This window comes from Martes martes (assembly GCF_963455335.1).
Source record: "Martes martes genome assembly, chromosome: 11".
Classification (NCBI taxonomy): Eukaryota; Metazoa; Chordata; class Mammalia; order Carnivora; family Mustelidae; genus Martes; species Martes martes.
In genome coordinates this window covers 101529495-101554843 of record NC_137899.1, presented here as the reverse complement: position 1 = coordinate 101554843, position 25349 = coordinate 101529495, and the positions used below count along the sequence as shown (strand labels likewise).

Here is a 25349-nt window from a genome sequence, read left to right as displayed (position 1 = left end):
GCAGAGAGAGAGGAGAAAGCAGGCTCCCCACCGAGCAGAGAGCCGGATGTGGAGTTTGATTCCAGGACCCTGAGATCATGACCTGAGCTGAGGGCAGAGGCTTAACCCACTGAGCTACCCAGGCGCCCCTAAATAAAGTCTTAAAAAAAAAAAATTACTCTTCTAGAAATATCCCTCCACAATGTCTCTGAGTCAGTGGCAGACAGAATGGCAGCCATGGCCTTCCCCAAATGGTCCTATTCAGGGCCCCAAGCTGATATGATGCTCTGTTGCATGATTTTCCAACAATCGGAAAAACCAATACCATTACGTATCGTCACAGGCTGGTTCGTCTTCAGCCCAGTATGACACTCCCTTCTTCCCCTTACTGTCTAACACCCAATATTCTGGGACCAGATCTGAGAGAGCCAGTTATGGTGCCCAAAGCCTTGATTCTAAGAGAACTAGTCCCCTGTCATTGCTCATTTTCAGTGGTGTCTAGCTTAAACTTGGTGTCTCGAGATTTCCATTTCCATTCCTTCTGACCTCTTAGAGCTATACACTCTGGGCATCTGAAGATTTTTTAGGGCTGCCTGGTTGGCTCAGTTGGTTCATTGTCTGCCTTCAGCTCAGGTCATCGTCCCAGGGTCCTGGCATCAAGCCCATGTTGGGCTCCCAGCTCAGTGGGGAGCCTGCGTCTCCCTCTCCTGGTTGCTTGTGCTCCCTCTCTCGGCACCTCTCTCAAATAAATAAAATCTTTTAAAAAAAAAGTTTTTAAAGTAATCTCTACAACCCAATGTGGGGCTCGAACCCACAATCAAGGGTCACATGCTCTACAAACTGAGCCAGTCAGGCACCCCTGGGCTTCTAAAGAGTCCTAAGGGGGCTCTGACAGATCTGTGGCACAGCAGATCCCAGGCTAATTGATAGCCTGTCTGTGGCATAGTCTTGGCATTCAAGACCTTCCGTGGCCTTGACTCACCTTGAAACTACATCGCCTACAACTTTCTCACATCCTGAGTATGACCAGGCCAGTCTCCTGTCTTACAACCCCAATTCCTGCCTCCCTGCCAAGTATCATCTTCATCACACATTGCTTCTGGCCTCCTCTCCTCTGGCCCCATCCAACTCATCCTCTAAGCCTTGATTTCTCCAGTTCTGGAAGGACATACAAAAAAACTCTTAGCAGTGGATATCTCTCAACAGGGAGTCTGGTAGGAAAGAGTTTTACTCTTGTCTTTTTTTTTTTTTTAAACCATTTAAATTTTTACTGCATGCATTTTTAAAATTAAAATAGTTAACTTTAATTAACACATTATCAGAAGGAAAATAAAAATCCACCTTCAAAGCAGGACCCTTGACCTTTGTCCTGCTTCAGTAAATGGACTCCAGGGTCCACACTGAGGACCCCTGCTGCCTGGTAGAGGTCCACACCAAGTGCTACCACCTCTGATCAGCTCCAAGGGTGGAGCTCAGTCTAGGACATGCCCAAGGCCAGTGCCGGGGGCCCTGGGGTGTCTCCTGGTGTAGCCAAGGGACACTTGGTGCAGTGGCATCTGCCGGACCAGGATGTGGGAACCAGACGGCCTGGGCCCTTCTCACTGGCTCAGTCACTAACCCTCTTTGGGAATCAGCTCCTTGAGGTTAAAATAAAGGGAGGGACTCCAGCTACGCGTTCAGGTGTTCCAAACCCATGTCTCAAATGGGATTTCTCCCCCTTCACGCTCTCAACAGCCACAAAAATAAATTAATTTTAAAAATTAAAAAAAAATTGTTGGTCTTATTCTCCACAATTTATATTATCAAAATATTGATTTCCTGCATATACTTTTTAAAGCAGAATACTGCCTCCTCCCAACCAAAACACTGGACTAGAGTGGTCTCTTCTGCTCTAAAACAAACAAACAAACAAACAAAAAAACACTCCACTGAATTTGTCTGTTTAACTTCTCAACTCTTCTTAGAAAGCAGAAGGAAAAAAAAAAATCCGGGTTAGTTGGATTCCGGTTCTCTAAGGAGCCACACTGCAGAACCCCTTGGCCTTGCGAAAATGCAGTCTGCAATCTGGACACCGTTTATTTAGTTTCGAGAATTCCCTTTGCATGGCAAAAAGGGGTCTGAGAAAAGCAGAGCGGCGCAGATGAGGGGAAGGGGGGAAGCGGAACGCTGGCGAACGTGGTGCCGGCTGCCGGCTGCCCACGGGGCTCCCTGAACCGGGAGAGAAGCAGGATCGACGGGAGGAGCAGGAAAAGTCATTCTTGACACAAACAAGGGTGTCGGGGCGCGCCACCCCATCCCAGTGCCTGGTCATGCAAGATGCAGAAATGGAGACCGTGGCCCCTCAGGACCACGGAGTGGATGCACCAGCTCAAGGGAGTCCTTTGGGCGCCTCCCCGAGGCGCCTGCAGGGTCTGGGGCCGAGTGGGGTCTGTGTCCATGTCCTTGAGCATGGTCAGCGAACAGATAGCACCAGTGGGGAGGCTCAGGGCAGGAGACTGAGGCTCTCAGACTCTAGCACCCACTTGCCCGGCCCTCCTGGGAAGAGACTCACTTCCTGTGACGGCTGCTCCGGCATCGGGAGCCCCTCCCTCACCCCTTTGCCCTGGGGAAACTGGAATAAATCGACAAAGTGAGGTCTGACCCAGGGCAACAGCTGCCTCTGGAGGGCCGGGTCACTACTGGGCAGTGACAAGATGCTGCACCAGATTGAAGGACTGGAGGTGGGAAGGACCGGCTGGGGGAGGGGACCTGCCGCCTGGGAATGCCTAAGCGGGAAGAGCCTTTCAGATGCACTACCCAGGGCATTGTGTAGCTGATGGGTTCCCCAACCCCCAGAAACCCCGGCAGTTGGTCCCCTGCTGCTTTCTGAGTCTGGGGAGGAGACCGGAGAGAGAGACCGAGAGAGGCCAGGCCAGAGCAGCCTCTCAGCCGTGGGAGGTAGGCAGTGTGTGTGGTGGGGGGACACTGCACTGGGGTCAGGAGCCCTGGTCCCAGCCCTGCGGCTCTCTTCTTGTGTGATCCTGGTAAACCAGCCACTTGGGCCTCTTTTCTCAGTAGGGACAATCCTACCCCTCAGAGGGACAGGCTAAGGGTGAGAACGGATAACGGATAGAAAACACATTTAAAAAAGTATAAAGCGCTATTAGAACGCGAGGCAGTGCTGTCATCAGAGATGGTACCCCTTAGCTCATCCCTCACCTCCCCGTCACACTTCTGCTTCCTTATTCAGCCTCTCTTAACCTCAGGACCTTATTTATCTCAGAGGGTTTCTGAGACTGCCTAGTTGCTTCCCCCATCACCAACTGTGACTCCAGCGGCAGAACTGGACAAAGTGAGGTCTGACCCAGGGCACGCTAGGTGGCGGGGCATCCGAGGGGGCTGCCCGAAGCCTCTCGCCTCCTCACTGTCCGTTCTGGCACCTTCCCCGGGGGAAAGACACTCAGCAGGCCCCTTGGATCACCCCCACGAGACGAGCTGGCCATCCATTCAGGCCGGACAGGTCTAGGGGACCCCTGTCCGACCCTCGGGGGACCCTGTCTGGAGTGCAATCCCTCTTCCCAATTTCCAGCAGGTGGCAGGCGGAGGGAGGGAAGGCGCGCCGAGAGAACCAGGGGCAGGATCAGGGGTGCTCCGGCCACCTCCCAGGCCCGCTCCCCCAGCCCCGCTCTGGCCTCGGGCCCTCCCCTCCCCCAGCCCAGCCCTAGTCGTGCTCCGGCGGCGCCTGGAGAGGCCGAGGGGCGCCGAGCCCCGGGCCGCCGCTGTGCACGCGCAGGTGGTCCTTGAGCGACTCCTTGTAGCGGAAGCTCTTGCCGCACTCGCCGCACGTGTAGGGCCGCTCGCCCGTGTGGATGCGCTGGTGCTTGAGCAGGTTCTGCTTGCGGATGAAGCTCTTGCCGCAGAGCGCGCACTGGAAGGGCCGCTCGCCCGTGTGCAGCCGCTGGTGGTTCTGCAGGTGCTCCTTGCGGCTGTAGGTCTTCTCGCACTCGGAGCACTTGTAGGGCCGCTCGCCGCGGTGCGTCATCTGGTGGCGGATGAGGCCCGAGTGGCAGTTGAAGCTCTTCTCGCACTCGGCGCACTCGTACGGCCGCTCCTTGGTGTGGCTGCGGTGGTGGATGATGAGGCTCTTGCGCACGCCGAAGCTCTTGCCGCACTCGGGGCACGAGTAGGGCTTGCTGCGCGCGCCGTGCAGGAGCAGGCTCCGCCGCAGGCCGCCCGGGCAGCAGCTGCCGCAGCCGCCGCCGCCGCCGCCGCCGCCGCCCCCGGGGCCCCCGCCCGCGCCGCCGCCGCCGCCGCCGCCGCCGCCGCCCGCGCCCCCCGCCTGTGCCCCGCCCGCGTCCCGCTCCCCGGCCAGCGCGGGGAAGCCCTCGTCCGGGGGCCCGGCGCCCGGCGCGTTCGCGTTCTCGGCCACGGGCAGCACCGGCAGGCTCGGCGGGGCGGGCGGCGGCGGCTGCTGCGGGGCGGGGGGCGGGTTCTTCACCAGCAGCAGGCTGTCACCTGCGGAGGAGGAGACACGGAGACGTGACCGGCTGGACAGCGCTCGCTCCGGCCCGCACCACCACCACCCGCCTCCACCGTCCCCGGAGAGGGGCCTTAACCGACTTCCCCATGGCTTGGTGCGAGTCGCAGGCGATCTGGACCTCAGTTTCTCGGGAAAATGAGGGCCCTGAGCAAGGCCGGCGGCCACGTTCGCTATGGCTCTTGGGCTCCCTGACCCTCGACCCGTCCCAAGCCACCTGGGGGTGAGCACCAGAAGCGCGTGGAGCAGGTAGCAGCAAGCAGTTAGGAGAGGAAACACCTCGGGAAAGCAGGGGCGGGGTCTGGGGGTCTGGGGGGCCTGGGGGTGGAGCTCTTTGGAAGTCACTTGGAAGGCACAACTGGCAGGAAATAATGAGACTGAATTGCATTCTGATGTTCAGTGCTAATTTATGTAAGGCGAATTTCTCACTGGGAGGAAAGAATGTACTAGAACATATCCAAGGTGAAAGCCCGACAGGAGGCCCACGGAAACGAAACGCAAGGAGCGGGGACCAAAACCATGAGGCGTTTTTCAGTCCCGTTTCCTCTAAGCAAGTGGCCTTCAGACTCGAACAGCTGCCGGGTCCCAGGCCCACCCTGGCGTCTGGCCCCATCTGCGCCCTGACCACTGCGCCCACTGTAGTTAGGGGTCCTCTCACCCTTCACCTCCACCACCCCACCCCCACCCACCCCAGGTGCCTGTTCTCCGTCCTCTCTCCCTGCAGGAGCCCCTCCTCCACTGAGGGGCTGCTGGTGGAAGAACAGTAAAGAAGCCTTTGCTCCCACCTCTTGCTGGCATCCTCGGCCCAGGTCCCTTCTGCTCCCTGGAGGCCATTTCCCCGGCCACATCTGCCCCGCTTCTACCCCCCCACCCCCCTGCGCATCGGTGTCTGCCTGAGGCCCGTCCTCCTTACCTGACACCCCTAAGCACACAGGGCCCAGCCGGCCCTCTCCGTCCCCATCAAAACTGAGCAGGCAGAGAATCTTCTCCATAAGACACGGGCCAGCAGCAGAGGCTGAAGAAACTCTCCTGACCTTGACCCCAGGTGCCAGGCCTTCCATCCTGGGGGGCTGACTCTGGGCGTCGTCTGTCCGTCCACACAATCTGCTACTCACTCCTTCATAGGCCATATTCTCGGGAGGACCCCAAGGAAACCACACGCATGGGAGCCTCCATCTCAGGGGCCGTTTCCCCGGAAACCCAGCCTGACCCGGTCCTGTTCCTACCCTAATAAGGCTTCAGACTCGGTGTGTGTGTCAATGCGCTTCTCTCACCCTCTGATCTCCCCTCCTGACCCATCGTGGCTCCCGTGGTCAGCACTGGGGTCACTCGCCATGACACGCCCCTTATGCCTCTGCTCCTGTCCCCTCCGCCCTGCTTGCCTGGGGACCCCCAACCGCACTCAAGCAGCCGAAGACAGCTGGAGAAAACTGCACAAATCTCAAAACACCCCACCCCCCCTCAGCCAGGCACCCTGCTACACTCCTCAGCGTGCCCTACTTCTTCATCCTCTGCGAGGGTGTCGTCACACCTTCTCCTCCAGCCTCTAACGTGAGCACTTTTACCCTGGATGTCACTGGCTGGGAACTGATTCGGACACAAGCACGTGGCCTCCTTCTGGCTGATGACACGTGAGGAGGGGGCTTCTGGGAATTGCCTCAACTCCTCCGAGTGTAGGGAGAAGGATGGCCCTTCCTTTCCCTGTGGTCTAGAGGCGACTGCTTGGCACAGCTGCCACCATCTTGCTCCAGCCATACCAAGGATGCGGAGTGGGGAGCTGGAAAGAACCTGGGTCCCCGATGACCTCGCCTCATCCTTGAATCAACTGAGGCGGAAACTGAACTGCCTCTTCGCTCTGTAGGAGAAGAGATGTCTTTGTCCCTCGAGGTAGTCTGACTCAGGGTTCTAAAGCTATCGGAGCGCACCCTACTGGACAGAGGGGTCCAGTGATCCCCCAACTTAAAAGAACTCTCCCTGGACCCCACGTGCTCCCAGGCTCCAGCCACCGTCTCTCCTCATCTCTGACCTCATCTCTGTTCCTTTTCAGACCAATATTCCTGATGAATTCTCCACCCTTGCCTTTACCGTTTGCTCTGGAACGCCTGAGAGTCCCGCCTGTGTCCCAGCACACCAAGGAAACAACTTTTGTCAAGGTCACCAACAGCCTCCAGCCTGCCAAATCAATCCGCCTGCCTCTTCCCAAGCCTACACATTCATCCTAACCCGTCGCTGGGTTTGAGCTAGTTGGCCTCTCCCTCTCTTGAGAGTCTCTTCTCTTAGCCTGCGTGATGCCAGGCTCCTCTGGATTTCCTCCAGGCTCACACCTGCTGCTCTTTCATTCTTTGTCTACATTCTCCCTGGGTCGCAGAGAGGCCCCAGCCTTAAACAGCCTCTGTGTAATAATTTAACAGGGCTTTGTCCTTGGTTCCTAGGAGATAGCCTCTAAATCCTTGGAATTTCCAGGGTGAGAGGAGTGTCTTTGTTATTCACGGTGGGCTCCTGTGTTTTATGCCCAAACAGTTTAAGCTAAAGGGAGGACTCGGATGGGGGCTGGGTATGCCAGAAGGAGCATCCACGGACAGGATTAGTGGGCTGGGGCTTTGAGCCCACCCTCTGGAGAGCGGACAGGCTAGAGAACAGCTCACCTCAAGGTAGTTTAATCAATAAGTATGTAAAGAAACTCCAGTAAGAACTCCGGACACAGAAGCGAGCTCTCTCATGACCAGTACTCTGCATAGTGTCACCCATCGCTATGCTGGGACAGTGACACTTGCTGATCTCGCACGGAGTGGACAACAGAAGCTTGCTTTAGGACCCCCTCCAGAATTAGTCCTATGGATCTCTCCTTTCGGCTAGTTCTGATTTGAATCCTTTTGCTCTAATAAAACTAATTATGAGTGTAGCAGCTTTCCTGAGTCCTGGGAGTTGTTCTAGTCAAATGCTGAAGTGCAGGGGTTAATGGGAACCCCTGCATTTGTAGGGCTGGTCGGAAGTGAGTGGGCTGGGGACCCTCGAACTGGCAGCTGGTGTTTGAAGGCAGAGCGGTCTTGTCAACTTTACCTACGAAGTTTGCTCTGATTCCGGGGAGCTGCTGCAGAAATCACTGCAGGTTACAACGCCCAAAGTCATCGAGCCCCGAGCTCTCTCTTGAACATTCACCTGCCTACCGGGATGCCATCTCAGATCAAACAGACCCGAGGCAGAGCACTGGGTTTACTCGGTAAACCGGCTCCTTCCCAGCACTCACCAAGTCATTAAAGGGCGCTGCTGCCTCCTGGTTCTTCAGGGCCCAACCCTGGGTGTCACTCCTGACTACTCACCCACCACACTCAACCACTCAGCGACACGTCTGGAGTCTGTCCTGAATCCGTCCACTTCTCTCCTGGCGCACTGCCCCCATCCCAACTCTGAGCGACGGTCATCTCCTCACCTGCTCTGTGTCAACCACGTTAGCCTCCTAAATGGCTCCCCTGCTTCTGGCTCATGGTCCCCTCCCCACTCCAGTCCGTTCCTGACCTTATCTTTTTAAAATGTAAACTAGGGGGCACCTGGGTGGCTCAGTTGGTTTGGCATCTGAGTCTTGATTTTGGATCAGGTCATGATCTCGGGGTCCTGGGATCGAGTCCCACATCTGGAGACTGCTTCTCCCTCTCCCTCTGCCTCTCCCCACTGCCCGTGTTCTCTCGCTCTCCCTCTCAAATAAATGAATAAAATCTTAAAGAAAATACACATTCTTTAATAAAATTGAGGAATCCCTTTTACTAAAATGTAATGTCCAGTTAGGCTGAAGTCAAACAGGACACCAGGTCTTCATTGCAAACCCCCGGGCTGGGGAAGGAGTTTGATAGGGACGGATACCCTATAGTTCCATGTTTTACTCTCGACTCCCACTACCCTCTCCCCTTCCAGGTCCTCTCCAGAACACACGATTCCATGTCTTTAAACTTCAGAGAAATCACAGGTGAGATACTAATTTCATTAACAAGTGGAAGGTAGGGCGCCTGGGTGGCTCAGTGGGTTAAAGCCTTTGCCTTCCGCTCAAGTCATGATCCCAGGGTCCTGGGATCGAGCCCCGCATCAGGCTCTCTGCTCAGCAGGAAGTCTGATTCCCCCTCTCTCTCTCTGCCTGCCTCTCTGCCTACTTGTGATTTCTGTCTGCCAAATAAATAAATAAAATCTTTAGAAAAAAAAAAAAAAACAAGTGGAAGGTAGGTCCACTTTGGGAGAAAGTCAAGAGGCTCTGGTGACTGGGCAGGTAGGAGAAGCATTTCCAGATGCTTCTGTTGCCCAAACTCTGGGCATTGCCCACCCCCCCCCCCAACAAATGCTAAGGTTCGAAGACCCTCCAGAGATAAAACAACATGAAGCAAATTGTTCTATGACTCGACATATCCAAACCGAGGAGGTAAAATGATCTGGTCACTTGCAAGGTCTTGTACACTCGGCACAGACTTCCCTAGTTCCATCCCCACGACCACATGGGTCTCCAGGAAAAGGCACATCCAGGCCCATGCACCCCTAGCCAACTTGGACAAATCAGACGGCAGCATCGAGGGACAAAGGTCTGGGCAGAAATCCTGGCATGAGGTTGGATAAACTAGTACATACACCTACAAGGCCAGAAATAGTGGCCTGGGGCGCCTGGGTGGCTCAGTGGGTTAAAGCCTCTGCCTTCGGCTCAGGTCATGATCCCAGGGTCCTGGGATCGACCCCCGCATCGGGCTCTCTGCTCAGCGGGGAGCCTGCTCCCTCCTCTCTCTCTGCCTGCCTCTCTGCCTGCTTGTGATCTCTGTCTGTCAAATAAATAAATGAAATATTAAAAAAAAAAAAAGAAAGAAAGAAATAGTGGCCTGAGTACCGGCAAGAAAGAAGTGGAAATTGCTGTCACTTCTTCCTGTCCTCACAGACGGCCACCTGGCTTCCCTGTCCCACCCCACCCCAGCAGCAGGTCGGGAGAGGAACCGCTCTAAGTTGTATTTGAAACAAGGGCATAACACTGCTCCTCTCTGGCTCCCTGCCCACCCCTCCGGCCCCTGCCTGCCCTTCCAGGCTGGACTCAACTTGCCTGACACTGGGACCCACTTACCTGACTTATAACGGCCTTCCCGGTCAGAAATAATCTATGTCCCCAGCTCTTCCCTCACTTTTAAGCTCCTGGGGGGTGTCAGGGGCGAGCACGAGGAATGCACTGTTTGGCTACTCCAGCGCTCTGACCAGCAGACGCTAAGTCAGCTATCTTGAAAACAAGGTGATGGTAGTGGTTCTAGCAAGGAACACCAGCCAGACGCTAAGAGTGTTCAATAATCCACGAACATGTGCCCAAGTCACTGGCCAATAAGTGGAATTTAAAAAAAAAAAAAAAAAAGACCCAGGAAGCCCAAGTCAGGTGAGACGTTTGGTTCCATATCTGTTGTGGGTTAAAAAAACAACAGCAGGGGCGCCTGGGTGGCTCAGTGGGTTGAGGCCTCTGCCTTCGGCTCAGGTCATGGTCTCAGGGTCCTGGGATCGAGCCCCGCGTCAGGCTCTCTGCTCCGCAGGGAGCCTGCTTCCTCCTCTCTCTCTGCCTGCCTCTCTGCCTAGTTGTGATTTCTCTCTGTCAAATAAATAAAAAATATTAAAAAAAAAAAATTTAAAAAAAAAAAAAAAAAAAAAAAAAAAAAAAAAACAACAGCAACAATCCCCTCCTCCTAGCCGACCTTCGGTCTCTCCACCAGCTACTGCAGGGAACCCACTTGGGGCTGGCTTGGGGCTCCAGTCAATGTTTTCTGGTGCGCGAGCCACCTGCCCCCATCACTGCCTGCTCCGGTGCCAGCGGGTCAGCCCCCTCCCAGCCCACCTTCCTCTCCCTGCTCTTAGCGGCCCCGCTACGTCCCTCCAAAAGCTGCACTGAAATTCAAACCCCACGACTGCAGAAAGTGACCTTCTTTGGAAAGGGGCTCTTTGCAGAGGTAATTAGTGAAGATGAGGTCATACTGGAGTGGGGGAGGCCCTGATCCAGTCTGATTATGTCTTTAAAGGAAGCCAGCCAGGTGAGGACACAGACACTCAGGCAGAACGCCACGGGGGGCAAAGGCAGAGACGAGCGACACATCTACAAGCCAAGGAACGCTAAGCATCGCCACAACGGCAAAAGCCAGGGATAGGCAAAAGAGGGTTCCCCGACAGCTTTCAGAGAGGGCATGCCCTGCCGACCCCTTGACTTTGGACTTCTGGCCTCCAGAGCCCAAACAGACAACACATTTCTCTCGTCTTAAGCCACCCGGTTTGTGGTACGTTGTTAAGACAGCCCTCGGACAGAAACACAGCCGCCATCCTCCAAAAGGAAAGGGGATGGTGCTTCGATGGAGATGGGGGAAAGGCTGCCAGGACAGGACAACACCTCTGGGGGGCGGGGGGAGGCGGAGGCAAGCCACCATCCCCATGGATGAAAGACCCAGGGGCCCCAAGGAGGGGGGCGCGTTACTCACTGGGGCCGGAATCTAATCCGAGCTCTCCTTCCATCGAGTCGCGCGGGCCCCATGGGTACGGCTGCTCCTCCTGCTTGATCCACGACAGAATGTCATGCGCTGAGATCAGAGACTCTGCGGACGGAAAGAAGGCAGTCTGAGCCCTGTTCCCTTCCACGGAGCCTCCCCTCAGAGGGGAGAGAACCGCCACGGGCAGAGGCCACTGCCGGCGCTCGAAGGACACGTGGCAGCTGTGGTCTGTTTCATACTGGCCGTCCTCACCCTCCCAGCGGCCCTCGGACACGGCGTCTCGCTCGGGCTCGCTCCTTCTGCAGCTGGCCCGGGAGGAGGAGGCCCGGCCCGGAGTCTGCGCAGACGCAGATCGGAACCTGCATCTTCCAGCTCTGTCCACGGAGCCCCAGGGCAAACCGTGGGTCCAGAACAGGCCAGAGGGCAGCGTGCTGTCTGACGGCCCATGGGACAGGACCGAGGGCTGAGCAGGACTTCAGAACCAGCAGTGGGAGAAGCAGTGAACCAAGGTCTCCGCAGAGCGGAGGTGTGGACTGCTGACTCTACCGGGAAGGGCTGGCTCTGCCACGTGGCCGGGAGCCCTTCAGCTCCTCCACTGTGAAGTTGTACAGTGGAAACAAGGAATGCTAGGTTTTATGTCTGTTCTTCTCTCCCCGGCATGTGGGGAAGGATGAGACTCTGGGATCGTAACCAAACAAGAGGACACGGGACTTCTCTAGCTGTGAAACACATGCGTGCCTGCGTACATGCACACACACACAGACACCCATGCAAGCGTGTGCGCGCGCATCCACACACACACACACACACACACACACACATGCAGGCCCCAGAAAATGGATCTTCTTTATTGTTCTGTATGCCTGGACCCTACCCAGAAGTTTCTTGGAAGACATTTATTCAACTAGTGTTCACCCACAAAAACTTGCAGAAAATGTAAATTTCTTTCTGTCACAGAAATATACACAACTTTTAAAAGCTTTTCAGGTTATACTTACTGTTCTAAAACTGCCGTTGCAGAAATAGTTTCAGTATTGGTTACGCTGACACAATAGATGATCCGTTTAATGATTCGTTTCGAGAGCCCTCTGCACTTTACCAAGGGTTATATTCCAAAATCTGCTACTGGAGGATACGCTGCGTTTTATTCTCTGAGCCTTTCAATTGCCTTAACCAGAAGCGATCAGATTGATTTCCTGGGACACAAAACTCAGTAAGAATCTCCTTGTCCTTGATATCATCCTGGTATCCTGCTCACCTGAATTGGGGTCCGTTGGGATATCTCTCTCTGCCAGATCCTGCTGATCCCACACGCACGGGTGCTCCTCCTGTTTAATCCGGGACAAGAGGTCCTGGGCAGAGGCCGGTGAGTCTGCGGGAACAGAGCAAAGGACATGTCGGGGGACACGACAAGCCTGCCAGTTTGTGTGCTGGGTAAATCTCTCATTTCCTGCAATTACTTCTTTCCCCTAAAATTCAGGCATAATTAAAGGATACTAATTAATTAAAGGCTTAAGTCGGCCTGGCCCCAATTAATGGAGCTTTTGCTGCCAATAAGGGTATCCTACAGGGGAGCCCATTCCTGCGGACTCCAGGCCTTACACGGAGACTCAGCTTGAAAGCAGAGCACCAGCACGGACAAAGGCGTTCCTATGGGGATTTTCCAGGAACATGATGCCTTCCAGGAAGCCGTTTAAATCCAATGTTTCACTGGGATTTTTCTTTCTTTTTCTATTTACGTACTTATTTTAGAGAGAGACAGAGAGTGAGCCTGTGAGCAGGGGGAGAGGGAGAGAGAGAGAGAGAGTGTCTCAAGCAGACTCCGTGCTGAGCACAGAGACCCATGCGGGGCTCGATCTCCTGACCCTGAGATCATGACCTGAGTTGAAACCAAGAGTCAGAAGCTTAACTGACCACATCACCCAGGCGCCCCCTTATTGGGATTTTTCTAAAATGTATGCTACGTCTTCTTTCTTCTGCGGTCTGTTAAACCTCATTTAACTTTATTGCCTTCTTATCTCTTACGGATTTCTTTGAAGAGACTAATACTGGGCCGCTGTCCAGGGGCACGCCTGATGGAAAGGGACTGGCCTTTCCCCGACTCGGACGCCACTATCACTTACCTGGGGGGGGGAGTGAGGCTCTGACCAAGAGGGGGCTAAGGTTTGTGGGGTTCCAACCTGTGGATAAGTATGTTACTAGATCTTGTGAAGGATAATTTTGTAACTGCCAGGCCACAGTACCCACATAGTTGCCCAGGCATTATTCCTTTCTTTTATTTTTTTAAGATTTTATTTATTTGTCAGACAGAGAGTGAGAGCACAAGCAGGGGGAACAGGGGGCAGAAGGAGAAGCAGGCTTCCCGCTGAGCAGGGAGCCCGATGCGGGGCTTGATCCCAGGACCCTGGAATCATGCCTTCATAATGAAGGCAGACACTTAACCAACTGAGCTACCCAGGCGCCCCTAGACATTATTCTAGATATATTTCTGTAAATGGAGTTTTTGTTTGGTTTTGTGTGTGTGGGTTTTTTTTTTTTTTAGAGAAGATTAATATTTCAATCAGTAACCCCTGTCTTCCATAATGGGGGGGGGGGGCTCTTCCCAACAGGTGAAGGCTTCCACGGAAAACGATGGCTCACTCCCAGGGATGAAGGAGTCCGGGCGGAAGACTGTCCTGGGTCTCCAGACCGCAGCCTGTGGACATGGCAGCCTCTACAGTCCCTGAAGCCAGTTCCTTAACATCGGTCTGTCCGTCTCTCTCTCCACACACAGACACACACGCACACACACCGTGTGGAGTTTCTCTGGAGCATTCTAACACACATATGCTCTCAGAGGCTTCTCACAGAGTCCAGCTGGAACGTCATATAAGAGGAACCCCCCAGCCTACCCGACGGGCGCAGAGGCAACAACCCATAAATACTTGTCGAAGACAACGAAAGCCCTTCCCAGTCAGGAGCAGGTGCTACGGACGGACGGATATATTCCCGGACCACAGCGCCTATCACTTACTGTTACACGTAGTACTTCCGCCCTGATGCTCCTCTTCAAGGGGAGGAACGGTTAAAAGCCGATACAAAAAAAGAGAGAGGAAACAGGACGAGCTAGGCCCAGACGTGCTGCTGGTGCCCCACGGGAAATCCCAGCTCTCCGCGCATCCCAGACCCAACTTCTCCACTTCCGGCTCCGGCCTCTGGTCGGCCACACGCAGCGGCCGACGGTGGGGGCCCGCAGAGCACGCTGGCCCTTTCCGCTCCCTCCCCGGCTTGGGCAGCCACTGGACCCACTCACCAGTAATGGACTCCGTGGGGACGGCTCTTTCCTCCAGGCCCCGCTGCCCCCGGACACACAGTGCTTCCTCCCGCTTCACCTGCGAGGACGAATCCTGGGCAGGCACTAGGGGCTCTGCTCCTGGGGCGAGAGAAGCATGTCATCTGGTGTATTTTTTGGAACAGTCCTCACCCCGATGTTCTTGGCGTCAGGAATGCAGGCGACGGCACTTGTCAGCATGGGAGACCTCGGGTTCCCGCGGACAACGGCGGGGAACCCCAAAAAGCGGAAGGTCTCGGGAGCACAGAAATAATCAGTGTTCAGGACCAAGGGGTAGGCCAAGCCACAGGATGAGATGCAGTAAGGCTGGGAGAGAGTTCCAGAGAACGGCCCAAGCTGGGTTTTGTGCTCATCAGGACGAGGCCAGAAGTTTGACCTCTGTGTACAGAGGCTCCTTTTTGTTTTTCACCCCAGCCAGAGAGAGGCGGCCACACACACACACACACACACACACACACAATCATTAACAAGCCTTCCACCTGGCCGCATCCTGCATGGATAACGCACAGCGTCCTCACACATACAAGACAATGACATGTCCCCTCTGTAGACCCGAAGGTGTGACAAACGGGGTGTGTCCTTCTGATGTTCCATGATGCAGGGTACGACCCCTGAGAGCAGGTAGCTCAGGTCGGGGGCAAGATCAGAGGAAAAACCCGAAGACCTGGGTCCTGGTTTCCACTGTGCCCCCAGCCCAGCAGGGGAGGCAGCCGACCTCTCTGGCTCAAGGCCTGCTCGTTCCACCCACAACACGGGCACAGCAGTCACCGTCCCAGCTCATGCACAGGGATGGATGACAAGGTGACCCCGCTGAGGGCCAGGGCCCTGCTGAGCTCAGCACCCGCAGTGCTGGAAAACGGGGCGCAGGGCGTTCAGATGAACTGTTTGCAACAGGCCAATGCACAGAGACAGAGTCGATCAGTGGCGGCCGGGGGCAGGGGGCCGGGGGAACGCGGCAGTGACTGCTCACAGGTCCAGGTTTCCCATGACGAAGAGGTTCTGTGCTGGTTACACAACTTTGTGAACCCCTGAATTATACACGTTTAAGGGGTGACTTTATTTATGGCATATGGGTTATATCCCAATGAGGAGAACAGACTGGGAAGGAGGGGGCTGCCTCCGAGCGACCTTCTAAGGGAACTTCCTGAAGGAGGGGAGAGTCTGTATGAAAAGGCAGAGAACACGGCTCGGGCTCCGCTGCACCCGGGGCAGCCCCGCTCCGGAGAGCGGAGGCCCTGAGGAAAGGCCTCCAGGCCACAGCCGGGACCAGAGCCCTGGCACCTTCCATCTCGGTGGGAGCTGACCAGGGGCGGCGCTGTCTGGAACGAGGTCTCCTCGGCTCCTCTCCTGCCCCTCCCTGGACCTGGGGCTCTTGTCAGCCGCCATCACCTGTGTCTGGATCCATCAGGATTTCTCTCTCTTCTGGGTCACGCTGCTCCCACACGCAAGGCTCTTCCCTGGGCTCCACCTGCGATGGGGCATCTGGCTTGGGCACTGCACCCTCCGTGTCTGGAATGAGTAGGAGGGGAAGGGAGGACATGGTGAAGTTGACCCATGGACCCCGATCAAGGGCGGCGGCAGAAGTCTCCCCACTCCAGAGCCCCTCTAGACGGTACCCTCACCTACGTCAGCTCATCTCTTGGGAGGAACCCTGAAAACAAGGCACCAGATTCCCAGTTCTGGTGCAGAAAACAGCTGGACCCCGGAGCCAGCAGCAGACCGGCTGGGGCTCGTGCAAGGCTATGGGGAGACGGCTCAGGGTCACGTGCCAATGACGCGGTCTGGCCACATGCCAGAACAAAAGCAGCGCAATGCTATGGTGACAGGCCCTGTTACTGGGTTTCTAACTGTCATCTGGTTATACTCGTTCTCTCTCTCTGGCCTCACGAGCAGTCACTCGCATCTCCATTAGGGATGAACGTGAACGCTCCGCCCGCGTCTGATAACGGTTCCACTGCGCTCTGCCCAGACTGCCTGCCCCGGAGGAGGGAAGGAGCTCTTACCCAGGGACATCAGGGTTTTATAGTTCTCCTTAACGAGGTTGTTGTAAAGCTCCTTCTGCCATTCGTCCAAGTTCTTCCACTCATCCTCAGAGAAGTAAACGGCGATGTCGACAAACGTCACAGGAACCTTGGCCAAAAGGAGTCTTAGTCTGACACCTGCGCGCCTCCCCTCCGTCGGCCGCGGGGCCCCTTCCGCCCCAGAGCCCGCTTCTGCTCGCCACGGCTCCCCGTCCCCCAAATCCCAGCCCGGTCCCCTGGAGTGGAGTCAGCCCACCCTATTCCGGATCTTCTCATGCTCCCAAAACAAAGAGGGTCAACACTGCCTCTTTTTTTTTTTTTTTTTTTTTAAGGCATTTCACCATATCCTCTGTGATTTCACTTTCAGGGGAACTGGGTCCCTGAAGGTAAAGCCAAAGTCAGTGCTGCTTTTGGCACTCAGGGTGAGAGCGGTGTGGAAGGTTCTGGGCAAGGGGACCAGTGAGCCGAGCACAGTAAAACCCTGTTCGGAAACCTGTCTTTCCAGTCAGGTTACTACCTCAGCAAGGTACGCAGTTAACATTTTTGTCATTAAAAACATGTACATCTAAGGGCAGGCGCTGAAGCTCCAGGACCGCGTTCTGTTTTGTTCACGGCGACATCCCAAGCCTCTAGAAGCAGAGTCTGGAGCCAGCAAGTATTTGTTGACTATGTCGAGCGGCTGTTGCCAACACAAGGAAGAGCCCCGGCAGCCTGAGTCATCCGTCCCAGATGCCGGGCCCCTGTGCGTCCAGGCAGTCTCGTCTGTTCCATGAGACTGTTACTTCGGTTTGACAAGGGTCCTCCTTTGGACTATCTCAGGCGCTCACCAGCGTGGCCTCGCCTTGGTCCGCATCACTCAAAAGGGTTTCACTTCACGACTTTAACGTCTGAACTTCCCTTCTGGGACACGTAACCCTGCCCCGCCCCCAACAGGACCAGTCTTCCACTCACCCTGGGAAATGCAACCCCCACCCTTCTCCCCGGCCCTAATTTGAGTCCACTGGTCTTCACACCTGCACACAGGGCCAAAGCTAGCCCAAGTGGCACCTCTGTCCCCATCAGGAAAGGACAGCCCTCTGGGCTCCAGGCCCTCTGATTGTGCAGCTCGGTGAGTGGGTGGCACCTTCCCATGACTTAGAAATGTCTGTTCTCACATCAGGTGCTCATAACCCCACGGGTATCCTGTGCAGGTGTGGTGGGCACACGTGTGTCACCTACTACTGACAGCTCACCCACCACCCAGCTTTAGAGACAGGGCACAACTTTTAATTTCCTGGACCTTCCACCAGACTGGGGCATATCCCCAAGCTGCGAGAATGGATACAGACCACTTTCTTCATTTTCATTTCCTGCCCCTAGAAAACAGTCACAGAGTTCTGCAAGCGACACCCACCATACGTTCAGGCCACTCGTCCCCAGGCTGCTTCGGAAGCCTCTGGGGATCTTGTGGGCGTCTCCCGTGCTCCCTGGGAGGCGTCTCTCGAACTCTTCCCTCTCCCCAGCACCCCCCCTCCCTCAACTTCCCCATCCAGGAGCCTGGTCCCAGGTGGCGGCCGGCAAGCTCCCTTCTCACCAAGCCAACGCCCTGCTAACGTGCCCTTCATTTCTCCTCCAGCACCTGCCTGTGGAACTCAAACACTCAAACTTTTCTCCTTGACATCTCAGGCTCTCCCTCCCCAACGGCTTTCCCTTGCAAGTCACCCAACCTAAGACGAACCACCCGCCACTCAACCCTACAGTCTCAAGCAAACTCTACTCTGCCTCTTCACTTGAAACACCCCAAGAGACATGTTTTGTGCTTCCTTCTTCACAATCCATGCATCCTTTCCCACCTTAAAACCTGACTGTGAACCAACCCCCATGCTCGGAAACCACACCCGGGAAGGCCACCAGTAGCCATCGTTAACCTTTACCCTTTCAGATCGCCTTTCTGGAATCCACTCTTGCTTGGTTTCCCCGACTCTGCTTCCTCCGGCCCACCCAGCCGACTGCCTTCTCCTCCTCCCCCAACCCCCTGGCTCTGCCCTTCCCCGTCCCTCTGCTTTCTCCTCGGCAAGCCCGTTCTTCGCACAACTCCGGTGATTACCCCTTTGCCAACGATACTCTCCCGTTTCCCTGGCTCCCTTTCGGGTTCACGTTTCAAGGGCCCTCTGAGTGGCTCCATTTAATCATCTCTGAAGTACCTCAACTAAATGTCTCCAACACCAAGTTCATCATCTTTTCCAACACGCCAACCCCTCTGCGTCACCTCACCATTTCTATGAAGTGTCACAGTTCTGGAATCAGAGTCGCACAGTTGGAAAGAGACATCAGGACATAAAAACTTCCCTGGGCCAGGATACTGTGGAAGTCTGAGTCCGGCCAGAGACGGCAGGGAGCCTACCTGTGAGTTATCTGTCAGCCAGTTAACAGACACACTAGAATCCAAGAGGCGCGCGGGATCTGAGAGACAACAGCTTTCCCTGAATCCCACAAAGAGAACGCACTTAACGGGGTTGACAGTACACAGTGAATTATAACTATTAATAGTAACATTAATTAACTCTCTTGTGGTGCTTCATGGTGGTGGGTTTTAAAATACATCTACAAATTCTCTGGCAGTCCCTTCAAAAAGTAGAGCCCAGTGTTCCTCCCCTCGAGCGTGGGCAGGATTTAGTGACTTGCTTCTAACAAACACAGTAAGGAGTGACGTGTACAATTTCTGAGACTAGGTCATAAAAGACAGGACAGCTCCATCCGGGTCTCTCTCTTGGCTCACCCACTCTGGGCGGAGCCAGCTGCCATGTTGTAAGGACACTCAAGCAGCCATGTTGGAACGTCCACACAGTGAGGAACTGAGGCTTTGCCAATGGCCAAGCGAGTGGGCCGTCCTGGAGGCAGAGCCTCAAGCCTCAGCCAAACCTTCAGATGACCACAAACTCAGTCAACAGCTTCTTTATAACTTCATGAGACTCTGAGCCAGAATCACTCAGCCAAGCTGCTCCTGAATTCCTAACACACAGAAAATGCAAGATGGCAAATAATTATATTTTTAGGCTCCAAGTTTTGGGGTAATTTGTTACCCGGCAATAGAAAACTAAGACAACGGGCTACATGGTCTTCCCCATCAACACGATCAGTGACTCCTCACAACCCGGGTCATAAATGTGTTCTCATCTTCGTCTTACAGATGAGAACACTGAAACTCAGAGTGCCCAGCCGGGTATTTACTGATGAAATTATGTACTTATACTTTATTTCTTTCAAAAGATATGGAGACCTAGAAGACCCAGTCCCTCACATGGAAGCCTGAGCTCTCCCGCTGGACACAGTCACACGGCAAATGCTTTCTGGATACCGACCGAAGCTGGTGCAGTTATAGGCAAGGAGACACAGTGGTGAACCAAGCAGAAATTACGTTCCGGTCAGGGAAGACCAGCCAAGAAGACAAAAAATGAAGTAAATATTTAAGGTGCCCGATGGCATAGCACTTTGGAGAAAATGGGAGCAGGGACGGGGAAAGTGGGTGCTGGGATTGGGGGGACGTGGTTCTTTGGTGTTGGGGGGCCCATGAAAGGGCAGACCCCTGACGGAAGCGACAGGGAGGGAGCTTTCCCATGGAGGAAAGTCCCTGAGGTGAGACTGTGTGGCTAGATAGGAGTGGACAAGAGGGGCAGAGGGGAGATGAGGTCAGAAAGGTGGGGCTGGACAGGGGGCCCCTGATGGAATGAGGGCTTTTAAGCTGCATGAGGTGGGAGGCCAGGTGGGGGGTTAAGCAGCGGTAACTGATTTATATTTTTAAAGGATCACTCTCGCTGCTCTGCTGGGAACAGATTGTATAGGGGAAGGGACAAGGACGGAGCAAGGAGACCAGGCAGGAGGCCATGGCAACTCTCAGAGGCGAGGTGACGGTGGCTCTCCCCAGATGATGGTGGGAGCCATGAAGGTGGAAAGGAGTGGTCAGCTCGGTGACGGTATTTTGAAGAAAAGTCAGATGGCATTTATGAATACATCTGAAGGAGGGTTGAGAAAGAGAAGCAAACATGACCCCAAAGTTTTTCGCTCAAGCCACTGGAAGGGCGGAGCTATCTTCATGGAGACGAGGATGGGGCTGAAGAGGTTTCAAGCAGGAGACAGGAGCTCAGCTTAGTTGTGTTAAACCTAAGACATTTCCTGAGTTCTGCTGCAGTAGCAGGTAAGCACGTGAATCTGGCTTTCAAGAAGGAAGTCTGGGCAAGAGACGGGGAGAGAGGGGGCGGGGGAGACTGCCTTTGGCAGCCGACAGCACCCAGGCTGCACTTAAAACCTGAAACTGAGTGAAACCATGAGGGAGGGAATGGAGATAATGAGCCAAAGGCCAACAACACCCAGCCCTGGACCATCCCAAACCTAAGAGGTCAGGATGAGATGGGGAAGCCCGTGAAGGAGACTGAGCAGGAGCCACCAGGAGATAGAACCGAATCAAGAGAGGTCGCCTGGAAGCCCCGGGAAAAGGTGTCTCAAGGCAGGGGGGCGGCAACCTGCGTGCAACGTCACCTCGAGGGCAGAGAAGATGATGACAGAACGGACTGTGGGCATCATGAGGGCGTTGGTAAGACCAACAGGATGGAGAGGTGGGAGCAGAAGCCTGATGGGCAGAGGCTCCAGAATGATCCAATCACCACCTTACGGGGATACTGAGAATAGAGGAACACGTGCAATGAGACTGTGGAGGACGCAGCATCAGAATGAGGATAATCGGAAACTCAAGGGGACGCATGGCCTAGTATAATCTGCAGACAGATTTCAAGGAAAAATGACAGATGGAGGAGGAACCGAAAGATTTTACGAGACTTAAAAGACATAGCCCCTTCTTACGTTCTCATTCAAACAAACTAACAGAAACAAATTAAACTGCATTTGGAAGAAAAGAACATTTGAACACTGACTGGATACTTGAGTAGGTGGAGGCTTTTGTGGTGGCGGTAGTAACGCTGAGGTCTTATTTCGGAAAAAGAATCTCCACCTTTCAGAGCTACACACTGAAATATTACCAAAAAAAAAAACAAAACCCCAAAAAACTGATGCCTGAGATTGGCTTCAAAATAAAACAGGAGGGGAGGGGGGTCGGGAGAGGGCGGTGAGGTTATGGACATTGGGGAGGGTATGGGCTATGGTGAGTGCTGTGAAGTGTGTAAACCTGGCGATTCACAGACCTGTACCCCTGGGGCTAATAATACATTATATGTTAATTAAATAAATAAATAAATAAATAAATAAATAAATAAAACAGGAGGGGATGTGGTGAGTGGGTGGGGGGAGTCAGTGAGGGGTGGAAGAGTGGGCCAGCAAGGCCGCAGGGACAGGGAAGCCAACAGGCTCGAGGTGGCATCAGGTAGATGAGCACAGTGGCTGTTTCTTGGAGTGACGCTATGTTCTCAGTAGACCAGAAGGCTGGGTCATCGATGGACAGTGCAGTGTCGATGATCCAGGAGGCGGGAGGTGGGGGCGGGTGCAGGAGAGGGAATGGAAGGGGGAAATGGAACATGAATTCTGAGCTGCGAGAAAGCCCGCAGAGGGGATGGTCACAACTTCCTAGCAACTCCTGTGAGCGTGGTTTGTCTCAGCCGCATTCAAATGCGCACGTGCAAAGGTAACCAATGACCAAGGGTCCTCTGTAGGTGCCAAGTGGAAAACCCAAGCATGAAGAGTGGCAGGAGTCTCCAGACAACCAGATACCTTGGGGTTACTGGGAAAGGCGACAGGAAAGCCTGACAGAAGCAGGCACAGTCTGTGGGGAACGGGTGGAGATAGCACATTCGTGACTAAGTTAAGTAGAGGCAGGCTGTAAGAGACACTGAAATCAGGGGTGCCTGGGTGCCTCAGTCGGCTGAGTGTCCAACTCCTGATTTTGGCTCAGGCCATGATCTTGGGGTCACGAGATCAAGCCTCAGCTCCACACTCAGCACAGTCTGCTTACGGGGCTCTCCCTCTTCCTCTGCCCGCCCTCCCTCCCCGCCCGCCCCCCACACAAGAGGGAGCCAGAAAGTGTTGTGAGAAGGACCGGCCAAAGGAAATCAAGAGTTTTGTGCCGGTCCTCACTTCCATCTCTGCCCCTGGGGACCACCACATACCTTGGGCACCTCCCCCTTGCTGCCCGGGGGCAGCCTCAGGACCCAGAAATTCCGGTTCCTCAGCAGGTTCTCCATGTTCTCCAGCCGCCTCTGCAGCAGCCCGTACTCCTGCAGCAGGGTCCCCAGCACGGCCCACTTGCTCTCCATGTGGTTCCCGAACTCCACGGCCGTCTTCTCGCAGTCCGCCAGCTTCTTCTCGGCCGTCCCCGTCCGCCCCTCCAGATTTAGCAGCTGGCTGGCCTGGGCATCCACCTTCCTCTCCACGGCCTGAATGGCGGCCACCACGGTCCAGAGTGAGATCTCCGCCGTGGGCAGCTGGGGCTCTCGCATCATGCGGTCAGGGAAGACAGGTGCCCTATCTGGGAAGGGCGGGAACTGAAAAGGCATCGGTCGCCGAGCATCCATGTCCCACTCTTGAGCCTGTGTGCAGAGGGAGAAAGTGACAGCCTGGGCGGAGACCCTAGGTGAGGCGGGGAGGGGAGCCTGAGAGCAGAGAACAACGAGAACAACGAATCGGATGCCACAGCTTCTTGCCCTTCTGCTGTCCCCGCCCCCCAGGCTAGGGTGTTCATTCCTATCCCCAGCAATAGCTCAACTAGTCCCCCAGTGAACCTTCCCATTTCCGGCCTGCAGGAGTCACGACGGTCACTGGTTCACCCACCTGACCCTCCGCAAGTCAAGGCTGTGGACCGCCACCCATGATGTCACCTACCCCTTTTACAGCACAGCTGCTCTCTTCAGGGGCTAGGCCTGATGATGAACTCTCTCTAGAGTTGCCTAGTGCCTTCTGATTCAAAGTAAGAATTCCCCCGTTTAGGTCATCTGACCCTAATCTCCCCTGCCATCTCTGAGCAGGTTAGGGCAAGAATGATTTATATCTGCTTTGAAGATGATGGGATCGAGGCAGAGAGACAGCGATGGCCATTCCTCGGCCCCTGGCTTCACTGCCAGCCGGAGGAGCGCCAGGTGTTGTGGGTGACAAAAGCACGGTTCGGGTAAGCTGCTGCCCCCGTCCCGGCAGCTGCTACCAAGGGACACTCCAGAGAGTCCACAAGAGTGAGCAGTCGAGCAGCGTTTTTTCCATATCCAACTCCTGATTCACATTTTCTAAAATGAAAATAGGTTTGCTAAAAAACGTCACTCACTGAGGAGGAGAAGAGGGGACATGCCTGTGAGGACTTACCAGGCCCCTTCTTACCCCTCGAAGCTGAGGCCCCATGGGTCCACGTAGGGAGCTGAGCTATGACCAAGAGAGGGTGGTCCCAGGTCACTGGTGACCTGGGAACTGGTCCCATACCGCACCAGGACCCGGGGCTTCCCGGCCAACAGCAGCGCTGATAACCAACTCCCCTTGCCATGTGGGATGGGAGGGGGTGTCATTTTCTTTCCTCCCTGTTGCTGCTGATGAGGCCCTCGGGCTGGGCAGAGCAGAGGCCTGCTGCTGAGAGGTGACGTGGGCTGGCCAGGGACAGGCATGCCAACTGCCCTCTCCAACTCAGAGCAGCTGTGAGAGCCACAGAGGAACACCCCACAGCTCCCAGGGAGTCCACCCTAGACACGGGATAGAGGGGAGCAGGGCCCCGGGTGCCAGACCCTGCTAAGTGAAGAGGCGGTGTCTCCATCAAAACCATCCACCTGAGCTCACGCAGGCCTCGCTCTTGCCGGCCCAGAGAAGGGAAAAGGGCTGATGGGGGAAGTTCAGGGCGTCACCAGGCCCAGATGACTTTTGGAAGGTTCGGAGCCCTGAGACCAAAAAACGATCCCACACAGCACAGCAACTCCTGGCTAACTGGTGAGAGCCGGGTGGAGAAGCAGGCCGGGGCTCGGGGGGCTTCTGCGGGGTGAGCCCGGGGCGGCTCCCACACTGGCCCCGGGAACACTACTCAGCCCTCACGCTCTGCACAGTGCCCCGCTCCCAGACCCCAGCGCGCACTGAGATCCTTACGGGGCTTCCAGACCTGACCGGGGTCCACTCTCCACCCCGAGACGCCGATCGCACAGGCTGGGGACAAAGTTGGGTGTCGGGAGTCTGAAAAGCTGCTCAGGTGACTCCAGGGTGCAGCCAAGTTTGCCAACGGCTGCAAACGAGGCAAAGTCACCTCTCAACGGCCCCCTTCCTCCGCCACACCCGGTGCAACGGGAAAGTGAATTTCTCGTTGCACTTGGCGAGAGACGGCAGTACAGCGCTCGTGCACACCTTTCTGTCCAGGTGGCTGGGGTGTGACCCCGCGGGGGCACTCCGGGGCGCACACGGCCGGTGGCCGGGGGACAAGCGCGGCGGGCCGAGCGCTCCAACGCCCAGCGCGAAGGGGAGCCCGGGCCGCGGTGGGGTGGGGTGGGGTGGGGTGGGGGCCGCGGCCACGGCTCCGCTGGGTCCCCGCCGCCTTCCCCGCGGGGCCTCCTCGGGGCGCCGGCACCGGGCCCGGCCAGCACGCGGCCTCGGGGCCTGCTGCTCGGCTACGCGCGCGCGCGGGCCAGGCCTGCTCGGGGCCGCTGCGCCCCGCCTGCCGCGCGAGTCCGCCCGCGCCCCGGCCCGCGCCGGGCCTCGGATTCCGCCCCCGGCGCTTCGCCCCCACCCCGCTCCCCACGGCCACACCCCCCCCCCGGCGCCCGCAGCCCCGCGCCCGCACCCCCAGCCCCGCAGCCCCGCGCCCCGCCCCCACGGCCAGGCGGCGCGGCCATGGCGCTGGGCGGGGGCTGCACCCACCTGCATGGGCGGCATTCCCTCGGCCATTTCCCCGCGCAGCGCCGGCTCCTGGTGGCAGACCTCGTCCGGGGGCAGAGCCTGGGCCCAGCTCCAGCTCCCGCTGTCCAGCCCCAGGCCCTGGATGCCCAGCTGCTGAGGCTGCGGCCGTGTTGACACAAACTGCATCCTGGGAGTGCTGTTCCCCGCTCGGGCCGGCCAGGGAGAAGAAGAACGTTTTCCAGGCGCCT

General features: G+C 55.9%; 1 protein-coding gene across 1 annotated transcript; it reads right to left on the bottom strand.

The window, feature by feature from the left end:
* Nucleotides 1–1237: 1237 nt before the first annotated feature.
* Nucleotides 1238–25349, bottom strand: ZNF282 (zinc finger protein 282). The gene is made up of 8 exons (XM_080818537.1): nt 25123–25349; nt 22416–22835; nt 16306–16432; nt 15692–15811; nt 14264–14383; nt 12230–12343; nt 10963–11076; nt 1238–4473 (listed from the first exon to the last, which is right to left on the bottom strand). Exons 1-8 carry the CDS (start codon nt 25285–25287, stop codon nt 3680–3682), a joined length of 1974 nt encoding a protein of 657 aa, XP_080674663.1. The 5' UTR covers nt 25288–25349; the 3' UTR covers nt 1238–3679.